General features: G+C 29.3%; 1 protein-coding gene across 1 annotated transcript in view; it reads right to left on the reverse strand.

The window, feature by feature from the left end:
- Positions 1-4,213: 4,213 nt before the first annotated feature.
- Positions 4,214-14,333, reverse strand: part of HELRODRAFT_67692 (hypothetical protein) — a gene marked incomplete at both ends in the record, with an annotated part of 10,639 nt that continues 519 nt past the window's right edge. Inside the window, 7 exons of the mRNA XM_009026875.1 lie at positions 4,214-4,339; positions 7,257-7,344; positions 8,134-8,210; positions 8,269-8,391; positions 10,040-10,135; positions 10,264-10,390; positions 10,541-10,623. Of these exons, the coding sequence (XP_009025123.1) occupies positions 4,214-4,339; positions 7,257-7,344; positions 8,134-8,210; positions 8,269-8,391; positions 10,040-10,135; positions 10,264-10,390; positions 10,541-10,623 (720 nt within the window). The remainder of the gene's footprint in view (positions 4,340-7,256; positions 7,345-8,133; positions 8,211-8,268; positions 8,392-10,039; positions 10,136-10,263; positions 10,391-10,540; positions 10,624-14,333) is intronic.

A 14,333-nucleotide genomic window follows, 5' to 3' on the forward strand; every position in this document is an offset into this window, starting at 1 on the left:
ATTAAACATTATTAATTCCAAACGTAAATGTCATTTTGGCGTGTGTATTGCTTATGTAAATATATCATAATTCAAAAGTAACTAAAGTTTAATTTATTTAGAACTATTTTCTTTTAAAATTTAATTTAGTTAGAACTATTTAACTCTTTTTTTTCTCTCTCTCTTTCTATATATATATTTATATATATATTTATTTATAATGTTTTACTCACATTTTAAATAAAAATTTAATTTATGTTTGTACTAGATATTTAGACATTAAATTTGTAAACATTTTTATTTTTGTTTTTATTTAAAAATAGCGTCACGTTATTGAAAAAATCGTATTAGCTATTAGTACAATGATTTATTAGATTAAAATCAATTAGTTATTAATAACTATATTCTAAATAATGCTGAAGGCAAACAACTGAAGCTTTATTATTATTATTACTGAAGCCTTATTATTATTATTGTTTTCAAAAAATGTCTAATAATTGGCACAATTCTTCACCAACTGAGGGTTGAATGCTGGAAATCATCGTCAATACCTACATGCTGAAGAAGAGCTCACCGACAAAAGGGCGCAGTTAAAAAGGCGCTGTGCAAATAAGCGCGGCCAAAAATGGCGCGTACAATAAGGGGGCAAAGCAAAAAGGGCGCAAGGCAAAAAAGGCGCGAGTAATGAAGGCGCTATGGGAGTAAGATTGAAATTAAAAATAATAATAAATAATTTATACTCGAGTTAAGATAATTTATTGCAAAATTTCCAAGCATCTTAAAGTTGAAAATAATTTCCTGATTTATAAAAATCAAAATTTATACAAAAGATCTCAATATGTTTCTCTTTATGATGTTAATTCAGATTCTCTCCCACTGAACTGTGGAGTACATAAAATAATGGGACCTAAAATTTGCTCAAAATTCAAAAAAGATTTGTTAAAATATTTTATTAACTCCAGTATAAAGACCATGTCACTCAACTATTTCCAGTGATTAAGATTTTGACAATAAAACAACTCTTCACATATTATGCCTCTATGTTTGTTTTCAAATTTTTTCGCAACAAACTACCAGCATATTTTAAAAATTGTCTAAGCTTAACATGTGACTTGAACATCAGTACGATGGATCATTTAAAGACATTTTACATCCACCCACAGAAATCCTTTATGTTTCAGTCAAATTTGTTGTTCGCTGAACCTAAGCTGTGGGACAATACAATTCCATGCAACATAAAGAACATTGTTAACATTGTTTTGTTTAGAAAAAAGTTATTTGAGTTTTCATTAACAATTGACCCACCATAAAATCATATAATAAATATATGGTTCGATTTTATTATCATATTCATTTAATTTCATATGTCGAGATATTTGTTTATTTTGTTGTCACCTTTTTATGTCGATTTACTCTTTAAATTTCATTTCACTGTTTTGGTTGCATTTTGTCAAAGGATGCATTATAACTAATTATTACTTAACATAATAGTTCTGACGTTCATATCATTTTTCCTCTTCTTTTTTTCCCTTTACTGAAGTGACACGGTGTTTTATACAAGTTAATTTTCTTATTTGGTCTCCGAAAACCATTGATTCCTATTTTTATTTTGCAGTTTTTTTTTGTTTTGAATAAATGAATAAATAAATAAAATAAAATATTTAAGAAAAATAAAAATAAATAAAAATAAATTAATTGAATTACGTTACCGGCGTAAATGGTTTAGTGGATTACTCTAGGATTACTTTGCCTTATTGGATTCAAATGCATGCTATGCCATTTCACGGATTGTTCGTGTGATGTGTTAAAGTTTTGAGTGGCACGCCTGTACGATAACCAATTAACAGGTATAAAGATGAGAATAAATAAATGTTGTACATATGAGATGCAAAAGATCTACAGAAAATATGAACAATTTTTACCCAAATTAACAATTGATAAAGAAACGATCTCGCAGATTAACATCAATAATCATTTCATTTATTTTGAAAAATATATGACTTCGAATGCAGAACGTAAAAGAAATGGAGCTATTGTACGATAAACTTAAACATATACTGCATACGATTGATGGGCTGAATACATCCGTTCAGTGGAAATTTGAGATTCTAAGACGCTTCGCTTCATCTCAATCAATATTTGAACTTTGTAAAACTATCGGAGGTTTTTTATAAATTTCCAAGAAAATACATTATACAACAACTGCCTACAAATGCTAACCTTCACAGATGGGGCAAAACAACCAATGCTCTTTGCAATGTGAAACAAACTAATAAACAAGTTCTGTCAAATTTTAGCTCTATAGCAGCACTCAACGATTTTTAAATCGCCACAACAAAATTCTCTCAATAATAGTCAACAACATTAAGGCATGCGCTGATTTGAACATCGCCAATTTTGTCGATATGGAAAATGAAACGACAATTGGAATACTAAAATTATCTATTTGCCATAAATCAAAACTTTGTCAAGTCAAGGAAATACAATGTCGATAAATATACAACCAGTTTAAAAAAACCTAGTGAACGATTTTAAACGCTATAACTTTTTAATAAATACTTTCGAATTATCTCCTATAGGCATTTACAATTTTTTCATTTTATCTTTATTTAAATTTGATTAGACCGATTATTTCCGCCATATCTGTGTCACATTTCCGATTATTTCCGCCATAGCTGTGTTACTGTGTCAGTCAGTCAGTCAGTCAGTCAGTCAGTCAGTCAGTCAGTCAGTCAGTCAGTCAGTCAGTCAGTCAGTCAGTCAGTCAGTCAGTCAGTCAGTCAGTCAGTCAGTCAGTCAGTCAGTCAGTCAGTCAGTCAGTCAGTCAGTCAGTCAGTCAGTCAGTCAGTCAGTCAGTCAGTCAGTCAGACAGTCAGTCAGTCAGACAGTCAGTCAGTCAGTCAGTCAGCCAGTCAGTCAATCAGTCAGTCAATCAACCAACCAACCACCCAACCAACCAACCACCCAACCACCCAACCAACCAGTCAGTCAGTCAGTCAGTCAGTCAGTCAGTCAATCAATCAATCAATCAATTTCGATCAATCAATTTCGATCAATCAATCAGTCGTAAATCCATCCACCCATCTATCCAATCATTTATTTATTTCTTTTGTTTGTTTATTTATTCATTTGTTTGTTTATTCATTCATTTTTAATTTATTCATTCATTCATTTATTTTATCTATTATTTTTATTCATGCATATATTTTTTTTATTTATGCACTAATTTTTTTATTCATTCATTCATTCGTTCATTCATTTTTACTGTTTATTTATTTATCACGTCTATCAAACAGTCAATCAATCAATCGGTCAATTTATCTACATATCAATCAAACTTTTTAATTTGAATTCAATCACCAGTTACAGGCGATATAAGATTTTGTAGGTTTCAACTCGAAGATTTTCTTAACTTTCAACCCGTTTCAATTCATAAGTATATATATATATAAGAAATAATCATACAGAAAATTGAAAATAACAATATATTGTTTTCAACATTGCTATGTGATAGCAAAACTCAAACAGTAAGAGTGAAAAAAGATTATAAGCGTTTGAAATAGCATGCTACATAAAATTTGTAATAATCAGCTGAATACAGGAAACAAGAAGCAAAATCATATTTAACTATTCACAAAAACTATACACAAACATACACATAAACAAAAAACTATACACAAAAAAAGATTAAAGCACAAGTTGGAACATGTTTGCAGCGTGCCGGATATTAGTATGATTAACTCTCTACTGATGAAACTAGAACTAAAAAGAAAAATTGGAAAACCTGCAAAAAATGCAAAAAATGAGGGGAATGACATAACAGAATGATATTTCCTGCTACTCCACATTTATAAAAGAGAATAGTGAATTCAATAAAATTGGTAAATAATAGAAATGTGTTTTTGATATGTACAAAGATGAAGTCGTCATCTATTTCAACGGTCTCTCGTCGTATCAAAGAAGATCATCGACTGATATGTATAAACGTAGAGCAAAATTAAAAAAATTAAATTATGCCGAGCGTAATTATTTTTCTAATTATTTACACACATATATACTCATACATCACGCGTAAACATGTAATTTTATATAAAAATTTTAATCAATGAACAATGATTAAATACAAATCTTTCGAATATTTTACAGGAAGATGTTCAAACAAATTTTATTTGTAAAAGAGTCAACAAATGAAATTTTGATTCAACGCTTTCAAAACAAATGAATCGCAAAACACTTAAAATTCTGCAAATTCTAATGCATGTTTTTCATTGACAGCTATTCTTAAAGGCTCTTCATCATAATCATCAAAATTACCCGGGTCACTGTCATCTTTGCATGCTGGCAAAAATGTGGCTTGTATCTGATTATCAATTGAACAGTTATTAATAGAAATGTAAATAATCATTAAATCAAACCCAAAATCGAATGATAAATACTTAAAAAGTTCAAGACAAAATTCATTCATTTAACATATCTAACCAAATTAACAGACTCTAACACACAGCATTTTAAACTACTCTTTTTTTTTGGTTTCCGGTGCGTGCGTGCGTGCACATGTCTAGCTATCGGAAAACATGCTAATATAATTCAAATAATAATTTTATTTTTAGCTAATTCCAATTTTCTCAATTAAGTTTTAGTGTTCTGTTTTATTAATTTTATTTTTTCGTTCGTTTTTTACTTTTAATCACTCTTTACTCGTTTCTAATTTATCGCTCACATCTGCTCTAAACCATGATTCAATAAACGCGCCAACAATTGCTTGATTTTCATTCCGACAAATTTGCCATCAAAAGATTACTATGGAAAACTCTCTTCCTTAACAAAATTTGGAACCCTGATTATCATCAACATCAGCACCTCTCCTCTTTTCCTCAATCGCTACAGCACTCTACAAAAACTTCAACATCATCACCCCCCAGCTTATCTACCTAACACTAATTCATCATCAGCAATACCAGTAGCATTAGTTTCATCAACCCGTAAAAGAAGTAACCGACCCAGTCGACGCACCTCATTTAATTTTCTCAATCTCATCAACATCAAATTCACCCCGACTTCCAACCCAGCCAAAATCATCCCATGTCATCGTCCACCCACCATCTACATTTTGAATGCCATTAGCATTGTCAAGCCACATGTTATTGAGCATTTGACATGTGATGTCTATCATCTTCACCCTGACATCATCATCATCACCGAGTCATGGTTTAGGCCAGATTACCCTCGTGGTTTGATCGCAATAGATGGCTACACACCCTTCAGAAAGACCGCCCTGGCAAGCAGCGTGGATGAGGTGTCATCTATTTGAAGTCATCCATCTTATCTCAAATTCACATCAATAGTACACTGGAAATCTTTTGTCTCAAGTGCATTATTGACAGTAAACCATACTTCATTTATCATCCATCAAAACATTCATCACACGAGGTCTCCTCCTTGATGGGTTACATCGATGAACTCTCCAGCACTGCGTTCGTGGGCGACTCTAAACTCATCATTGGGGGTGACTTCAATCTAGTCGACCATCATTCCATTCTTCAAACAGGTCTACACCCTATATTCTGGAGTCCCACCCACCAAGGTCACACAGAGTAGTGCCTGTCTTCAAAAGCTCAACAACATCGACTTGAATAATATCTTCGACTTCAACGTCACCACTACCAACAATACTCTACCAGCAATTTCAATAATAGTACCATTGATTTTGATAATATCAAAAATAACAATAATAATAATAGTCCTACTAATAGTAATAATGCTTGTAAGAATAATAATAATGTTAACAATAGTGCCAATGATAATAATAATATTAACATGTGGTAATATGGTAACGATAATATAATCATAACTAATTCTATCGATAATTTTCTGCGACAATATTTTGATAAATTTTATAAAATCATCAGCTGCTTACAACACTTACTACCCAACATCAAACATCACGATCAGATCAACAGACCCTCCATTCATCAGCCCATTAAAAGACCAGTTTGCATTTTGCCCTACTGGTTCATCTACATCCGCTATCATCTATCTCTCTTACCTCTATAATAACATCTTTTCTTAAAAATAATAATTATGTTCATCTCATACCTCTTGACTTTTCTAAAGCTTTTGACATTCTCAATCATTTTTCATTCTCAAATAAGTTAGCCTCTCCTCCTTTACCTGACAACATTTACAATTATATAATAAATTTTCTTTCTAATATGAGTCATTCTACTTTTTTTAGCTCTACTCTTTCATCTACTCTACCTATTAACTCTAGCGTATTTCAAGGTTCTGTCCTTAGACAATTTACCTTTATCATAAATGCTTCTACTCTTAAAACTCTTCATAGCTCTAATCAAATCATCAAATACGCTGACGACACCTACCTTATCATCCCATCATCTAACACAAACACCATCCATCAAAACTCGACTCATTAACCACATGGTCAAAACAATGCAATCTGTCATTTAACCTCAATAAATCATTAGAACTCGTTATTCACAATAGCCATAAAAAATAACATTACCTCCAGAACACCCATCTATCACTCGCACAAATGAATTAAAAATATTAGGTATCACATTCACCTCCACACTTAATGTAGCACCTTGTATTAATCACATCATCACAAAACGTTTTCAAACATTTTACGCACTCAAAACACTTCGCTCATATGGTCTCAGAGGCGTTAAATTGTTCGACATCACCGAATCACTAATCATCTCACGCATCAAATATGCAGCTCCATCCTGGTCTGGTTTTGCTACACAACAACAACTTCAACAAATGCAATCTCTCATCTAAAAACTAATTCGCTTCAACTATCTACCTGCATCATTTCCTACCATCACTCAGATATTCAACACACTCAATTCAAGATTGTTCAAGAAAGTAGAAAAAAACAACAACCACGTCATCTATTCTCTACTTTCACCAATCAAAACTACCAAGTCACCACTCAATCAACATATCGGGAAAAGACTTTCATTACATGACACCTCAAACATATTAACACTCAAAACTTTATCCTTTTCTCAATCTAGTTTTCCTTTTACTTATTGATCACCTCACTAACTCACTAAATAATTATCTAGTCTATCAATAACTTTATTAATTTGCCTTTTTATGCCATTACTTTATTTTATTTTCAATACTTTTCATGTTTAAACATTTTTCTTTCTTCGTTTTTTATTTATTTATTAATTTTTGCATGCTGTAACAGTTTCTGCGTATGTCAGATCCTGATTTTTAAAGAATAATAAAAAATAAAGTAAAATTACTCGTTTATCGTATAGAGAAAGCCAATCGACGTCATTGAACCATTTGTGACCTTTGATGTCCTGCACACCGTTTTTTAAATTTCCGTACCTAAATTTAATTTATAAATTTGCTGGTTAATGAAATTTCATTCTGTTTAAAAAACTGCGCAAATAATTTTGAAGTGTTACACAAAATATTTTATCACTTAAACTTGTTTGATTTAGAAAAATTATTAAATAGCCTTAAAAATATTTAGAAAATGGCAAGTCATGTTTTTTATATTACTGCTTATTTTAATTATCTTTTATTTTTTGATTTTGTTATTCAACTATCGTTTTTAAACTAAATAACCTGGATTTTGCATAATGAAATAATTTATGATGTGAAAATGCTCGTCTAAAGATTTGTTTTACTAACAAAAAGAAGGGATTCGTGCGGTCAAGAAGATTTCATGCTTTTTATGTCATGAAAAATTATGCGAATTCATTAGCATAGAAGAAAATACTTTTGCTCATTTGTCAAAGAATTTGAACATTTTTCGCCTTTGTTCTCATGAATAAGTTTGCTCGTAATTCTGATTTTTCAGGTTAATGAAAAACGAACCATCAAAACTTTAAGTTGAAGTTTTCTTTCTCGTGGTTTTTAATTAATTTTTAATATTTAAAGTTTTTTATTATCATCATTACTTAATCCTAATTTTGTTCAGACTTTTATATTAATTGTTAACTGTTTTATTTCAATGAAAAAGGTTAGTGCGCTTTCGACCAACGATAAGAGGCTTCAAAAATGTTTAATATTAGTCATAAAAATAGCTCAAACAAATTTAAATATCATAAAAAATAATGATAAATGCATGCACGTTTACATAAAATTTTTAAAGCTTTTGTCAAATAAAACCTGTTCGTCACATCCACTTGTAACAAATGTTTGATAAGTTCTTTCAAATCGAGGGCAACATGCGGTGAAAATCTAACCTTTGAATAAAAATGCTTCAATCTTGGGAAAATTCTGCAATAAAAAATTACTACTTACTTTTCCAGCGACTATTTTTTCATAAGTTTGAATAGGGTTATCACCGAAAAATGGTGGATAACCAGAAATCATTTCATAAAGAAGCACACCAAATGCCCACCAGTCAACTGCCCTGTTATAACCCTGTCATTTCAAATAATTTTAAGTTGGTTTTCGATATACTTACTTCTTTGATTTTATATACATATATATATATATATATATATATATATATATATATATATATATATATTGTTAACAGACTGTTGTTAACGCAACATTTCAAAAATTCAACACTACTTTCAACATTGTTCAACTTTTTTATATTTCTTTTTAATTTATTAATTTCAGAGAAATTAGACATTTTATTGTTTTTTAAAAATTTTAATTAAATAAATTTGCAAATAGCTATTTCGGGTTATAGATAACTCATCTTCAGTGCATTATATTTTTTATGAGGTGACAAGCCGAGGTTCAAAAATTGTTTTTCATCTATTGTCAACTGATGGCTACTAAGATTAAGGAAATGATCTTGGTATTGTGGCAACAAAACTGGTCCGCGATATAAATTGCTAAGTTTTTTCCTAATTCGTTGGAAACAATGGTCTCGATGGCGTTCTTTGATGAAGTTGATTTCATTTAACGATCTTTCATCAATCTTTCATATAATGCACTGAAGATGAGTTATCTATAACTCGAAATAGCTATTTGCAAATTTATTTAATAAAAATTTTTAAAAAACAATAAAATGTCTAATTTTTCTGAAATTAATAAATTAAAAAGAAATATAAAAAAATTGAACAATGTTGAAAGTAGTGTTGAATTTTTGAAATATATATATATATATATATATATATATATATATATATATATATATAATTAAGACTGCCAGAAATGCAATTATTGATGAAAATCACAGCATGTTCGGCGGTAGTTAACTTCCAATTTAACTTTTCGATTTTTATATCATAATATACACAACAACGACCAAGTTATCGAGAAGACTCACAATGCACGTAGAAACTGGCGCTATAAAGAATAACGTGAAATAGAAACACAAAACTAAAATTACTAGACAAATCTTGGACCACATTGTTGAAATCTTACATTACAATAACAACCATTATAATTTACAACTAGCTGAATCAGTACTCATAGAACAAAGACATCCGACAATAAATATTTAACGACGGGCAATTAGAATTCTATCTTAAATAAATTTCGAAACGGAAGAGTCATCAATAATGAAAACACGTAAAAGTGTTATATTAAACAAAGTTAAAGATTGTAAAACAAATTAAATGAGCGTTAAGCATTCACTTTAAACAAACAAGGAATCAAGAAAGTACAGTAGAGGCAAGGTATTTATATATTTGAACATCTGAGCACATACACAACATATCAATTTGAACACCGTACAAAGTATAGTAGAGGCAAGGTACAGTAGAAGACGGTGAGGGATACAAAAAAGGCTTTTTTGTTCTATCATGGATAAAAGAAACAAAAATTTTGGTTTGAACTCAAGAAACTTGAAAATAATTTACGATCAACCGTTAGAAAAATAGAAAAAGTAAATTAAAAGTTAACCAACGACGAACATGCTGTGATTCTCATCAATAATGATTCTCATCAATACAATATATATATATATATATATATATATATATATATATATATATATATATATATATATATATATATATATATATATGAGTTATTAAAATCTTTGAATACAATCTTTGATAAAATAATTCTAAGTGAAAGATATTCGAAAATTTTAATGGAATAGCACCTTGTTTTGAATGATTTCAGGCGCGAGATACTCAGGAGTGCCGCATAAAGTGTACGTTCGTGATTTTACTATTTTAGCAAATCCAAAATCTGTCACCTAAAAAAAAATAATTTTCATTTTTTACATTTAAAACAGTTTGCTTAAAAAATGCAAATCTATATTTATGAAAATTAGTCAAATATATTAACATTTAATAAACTTCGAATCTGAATAAGTTTACAAACTTTTAGATATCCATCTCTATCAATGAGTAGATTTTCTGGTTTCAAGTCTCTGTAAACAACATCAATGTTATGCAAATATTCTAGGACGAGAACAATCTGACCGGCGTAGAATTTGGTCTGCTCCTCCCTTTGATGAGCAACATTTTTTTATTTCTTATTTATGCCTCAAAATTTTGTTTAGTATTTGAAAAAAACTATACACATTAAATTTGTAAACAGTCGAATGTAGAACATTATATAAAAACAAAAAATTTTAAATAGAGGGTAAACGACCAACGTGAAACGACCACTCTGCCTCAAATGTGAAAACATCTCGCCGCCGCAAACAAATTCAAGTACCATATACAAATATGAATTATCCTGTGGTATATAAACATTTTATTTTTAAATTTAAAAAATTAAACAACAAAAATTAATAGTAAACAGTGGTAAAATTAGACATTTTTAGCAAAGTTAACGTTATTTATATTAGTTCATCTAACTTAATTTTCTTGAAGAAAGAGAATCTAAATTTATCAAATAAATACATAAAACAAATTATTATCTATAAATTCCTTATCGGAAATACTGCTCTATGGACATTCTTAGCAGCATTTCTTATTGTTTTAACAATATACAATCATATAATCAGAGCGTCGTCAGAAGCTGGGTCTGTGGTATATCCCTCTGCCATCAAATAGGAACACCGAAAAAATTGAGCTGAAAATCGGTATTCCTATGAATTTTTAGTGCCAGTTTAAATGATCCTAAAATGGTATGCCAAGTTTTATCCATCACTATGATAAATAATTTAATAAACTGTTTGTAACTAAACCGTTAATATGTAACTGATGTTATAAATTCAAACATGAAAAATTTAATATGGAATTATTATGTAATTTTTGGTCCTGCGCTGGTGCTCCGAGGTGGCTCGCTTCGAGCTGTCCCTTTCAGTGCTGATCGTTTCGGGACATGCAAGTCAAAACAAATTAACAAAATTAAAAAAAAATAAATAAATTGTATAATAATTATATCAATAAATAAATAATAAAATAATATTAAATATAGTTGCATAAATAAATAAATACATAAATGATGGTGTAAAGAAATAAAAAATGAGCAGATAGATAGATAAAAACAATAATTTTAATAACCAATAATAGTAAAACAAGAGCAAACAAGTTGATTATGGGAGCTCTAATGCCGTTAAAATACTACTAATAACAACAATGATAATAAAAATAATCAAAATTATTCCTAATGCAATTCAAATATTACTACTAGAAAAAATAGTTAACGCAATTAAATAATATTGCGAATGTACAAAACAAACATTTTGCAAGTAACGACAGTAAATTGTTAATAAAGCATATTAACTTTTATCTTTAATACTTGACTCTAAAAATATATTTTAAATATAATAAATTGTTAAAAATTTCGTTGTTAGTTTGTTTGTATTTGCTGAAAAATAAGTTCTTTCAGCTGCAACAGGTGATAAAGAAATATTTAAAAAAGACTTTGAATGTAGTTTTTTGTGGTTCTTGGCACATCGCGGTAACCAATTTATACTCAATTTTATTATTCTGTACAATACACATAGACTGATTGTTTACAAATGTGAAAAGTACGTGCTAAAATTAAAATGTTATTTAAAAATTTTCAAAGTTTAAGGATTTTTTTATAAAAATTTATATTGCAAAAATATACGAAGAAATTTAGCGTAAGAAATTTTATAAAATGCAATCAACATTATGAAAAAAAACTTTAGAAAAGATTTTATTATATGCTTAATGTTATTGTTTCAGGGTGAGAGTTTAATAGTTAGCTTATTTTGATATTTATTACGTACCTTTGAAAAAGGATACTAATCTATATGGGAGAGCGGACCTATATGTTACAATTTTCATAAATCTTGATATAACTCTGTTGTTTTTGAAACAACTATGTTAAGACTTTTTATATGTATTAAACAATTTATTATTCACATACTGAAACAGTTAAAACTTATTTATTTTCTACCATAAATGAAAAAACTAAGAAATAGCAAGGTACTTCAAATGTAACAATCAGCTCCTATGGCAGGGTTGATTGTTACACATGTTACGAGTTGAAATAGGACATAAAAATTAAAGAAATTGTTATTATTAATTATTTAACATTGTCACAGTTATGGCATAAGTAATAGTCACTGCCATCTGTGCAATTCTAGTGTGACCAATTCTTGCAGTTGATGCATTGTATCCAATCTTCCTCCAATGATTCATCGCAAACTAAACATACTGTTTTTTTCACTGCAATTAGAAAACATTATTTTCCTTGCTTTCATTCGCTTTTCACCATTGAGATACTTGGTTTTGCGTTTTGTTACCAGTATTAATTGCTTCGAGGTAGCAGGTTTTATTAATTGTTTTCTTTCAAAGCATTTTTGACCGGAGTGTCTGTTAAAATTGCAAATTTTCGTTTTCGACTTTTTCCATCTGTGTTTCTAGGCTCAGCAGATGGGAATGGCTGTATTTCTTTTGGTGTAGTGTGGTTTGTAACTGGTTTGAATAGAGCCTTCTTTGGAGTTTGCTTGACATCTGGAAGGACATCATAATCTGTATGTGGTACTACACTTTCATCTCCTAGATTTGTGCTATCGGAAGACAATAAAACAGGTTTAGTACCAGTCTGATTAGAACAGGGCTGTGGTTCAGGTCAATCAGAAACTTCTGATGGCAAGAATCACTGAATACATTCCGATTGAATGAAAAAATCCCATTGACTCGAAATCCTGACTGAATATTTTTGGGGTTAAAGCTAATAAAAAAGTATTTGCTGCAATTCCGGGTATGTCATTTATGGACAGTGTCTTGCCCGGATTACACTTGCGATGCAGCATCATGAAATTTTAAACTGTATTGCTTAGCAACATCCTGAATTGAACGTCCAGTTTTGTTGACGATTTTCACTGCCAAAGCTAAAACATCTTGATCTATGCGAATCCGATCCGTTTTCTTAATGTAATTTCTCATGTTATCTGAAGAAAAGAAAGATTAAAATAAAATTGATTTACAAATATTTCACTAACCAAATGCATAAAAATTATTTGATTTAGCTTAATTATTGTATATGCATTTAAAAATGCCAATGGCAAAATTTAGATTTGGTACAAAACTTTGTAACAAATAACCAGACAACAAGGACATGACTGGTTTAAAAATCAATAATAAAAAATGCGGTGAATTAACACATGAAACATATTCTACATTTCTTCCTAGAAGGTTATATTAGCTTTATGTATATTTTGTTTTAAATAAATATTGATTAAACTTTAATAAAAACAAACAAAATGTTAAAACTTATCAAACGATGCGGATAAAAAAAGGATTTTAAGTAGCAGAACGCACGATTCTTGTATATAAACTTTTTTTTCTTATAAAGCAAAATTTGCTGATTAAAATAATACCAAATTTATTATTGTAGCATTTATAGTTACCGAGAAAACGAATTTTGAAAAAATTATTTATACTTATAACTTGCGCCATGTTAAGAGTGGCGCTCAATGTTAAGTGAGCAAGGAGCGTTGTATTCACGCACCAGACGTGAAAAGAACGATTTAAAATCGAACACAACACAATTTTTTCTTCTTGTTTTTATAACAGCTGTAAAATAAGAAAATAATAATTATCAATAATTTATATTTATAATAAAATTTAATTATAAATGATTAATTATAATTATAAAATAATTATATATATCTATAATTTATATATATCATCTAATATATTATAATAATTATATATTATTATTATTATATGATTATTATATTATTATGATATAATAAGGGGTGCTGAAGGTCTTGAATATTTTTCATTTACATTTTTAAAGCCGTAACAAAAAATGTCACTTCAGATAATTGTTTATCTAAAGGTCAAGTTTGAACCAAAGATTATATGTGCAAAAATTTTTAAAATATTTTTTTAATGACGAAGGTATCGCACTTGTAACATTCAACCCTTGTTACGCATAGCCCCGCTCTCTCCTACACCCATTTTATTTTATAGATTATTAAAATTTGTAGATGATTTCATTTAAAAAGTGTTTCACGT

The sequence above is a fragment of the Helobdella robusta genome (genome assembly GCF_000326865.2).
Source record: "Helobdella robusta unplaced genomic scaffold HELROscaffold_5, whole genome shotgun sequence".
NCBI lineage: Eukaryota > Metazoa > Annelida > Clitellata > Rhynchobdellida > Glossiphoniidae > Helobdella > Helobdella robusta.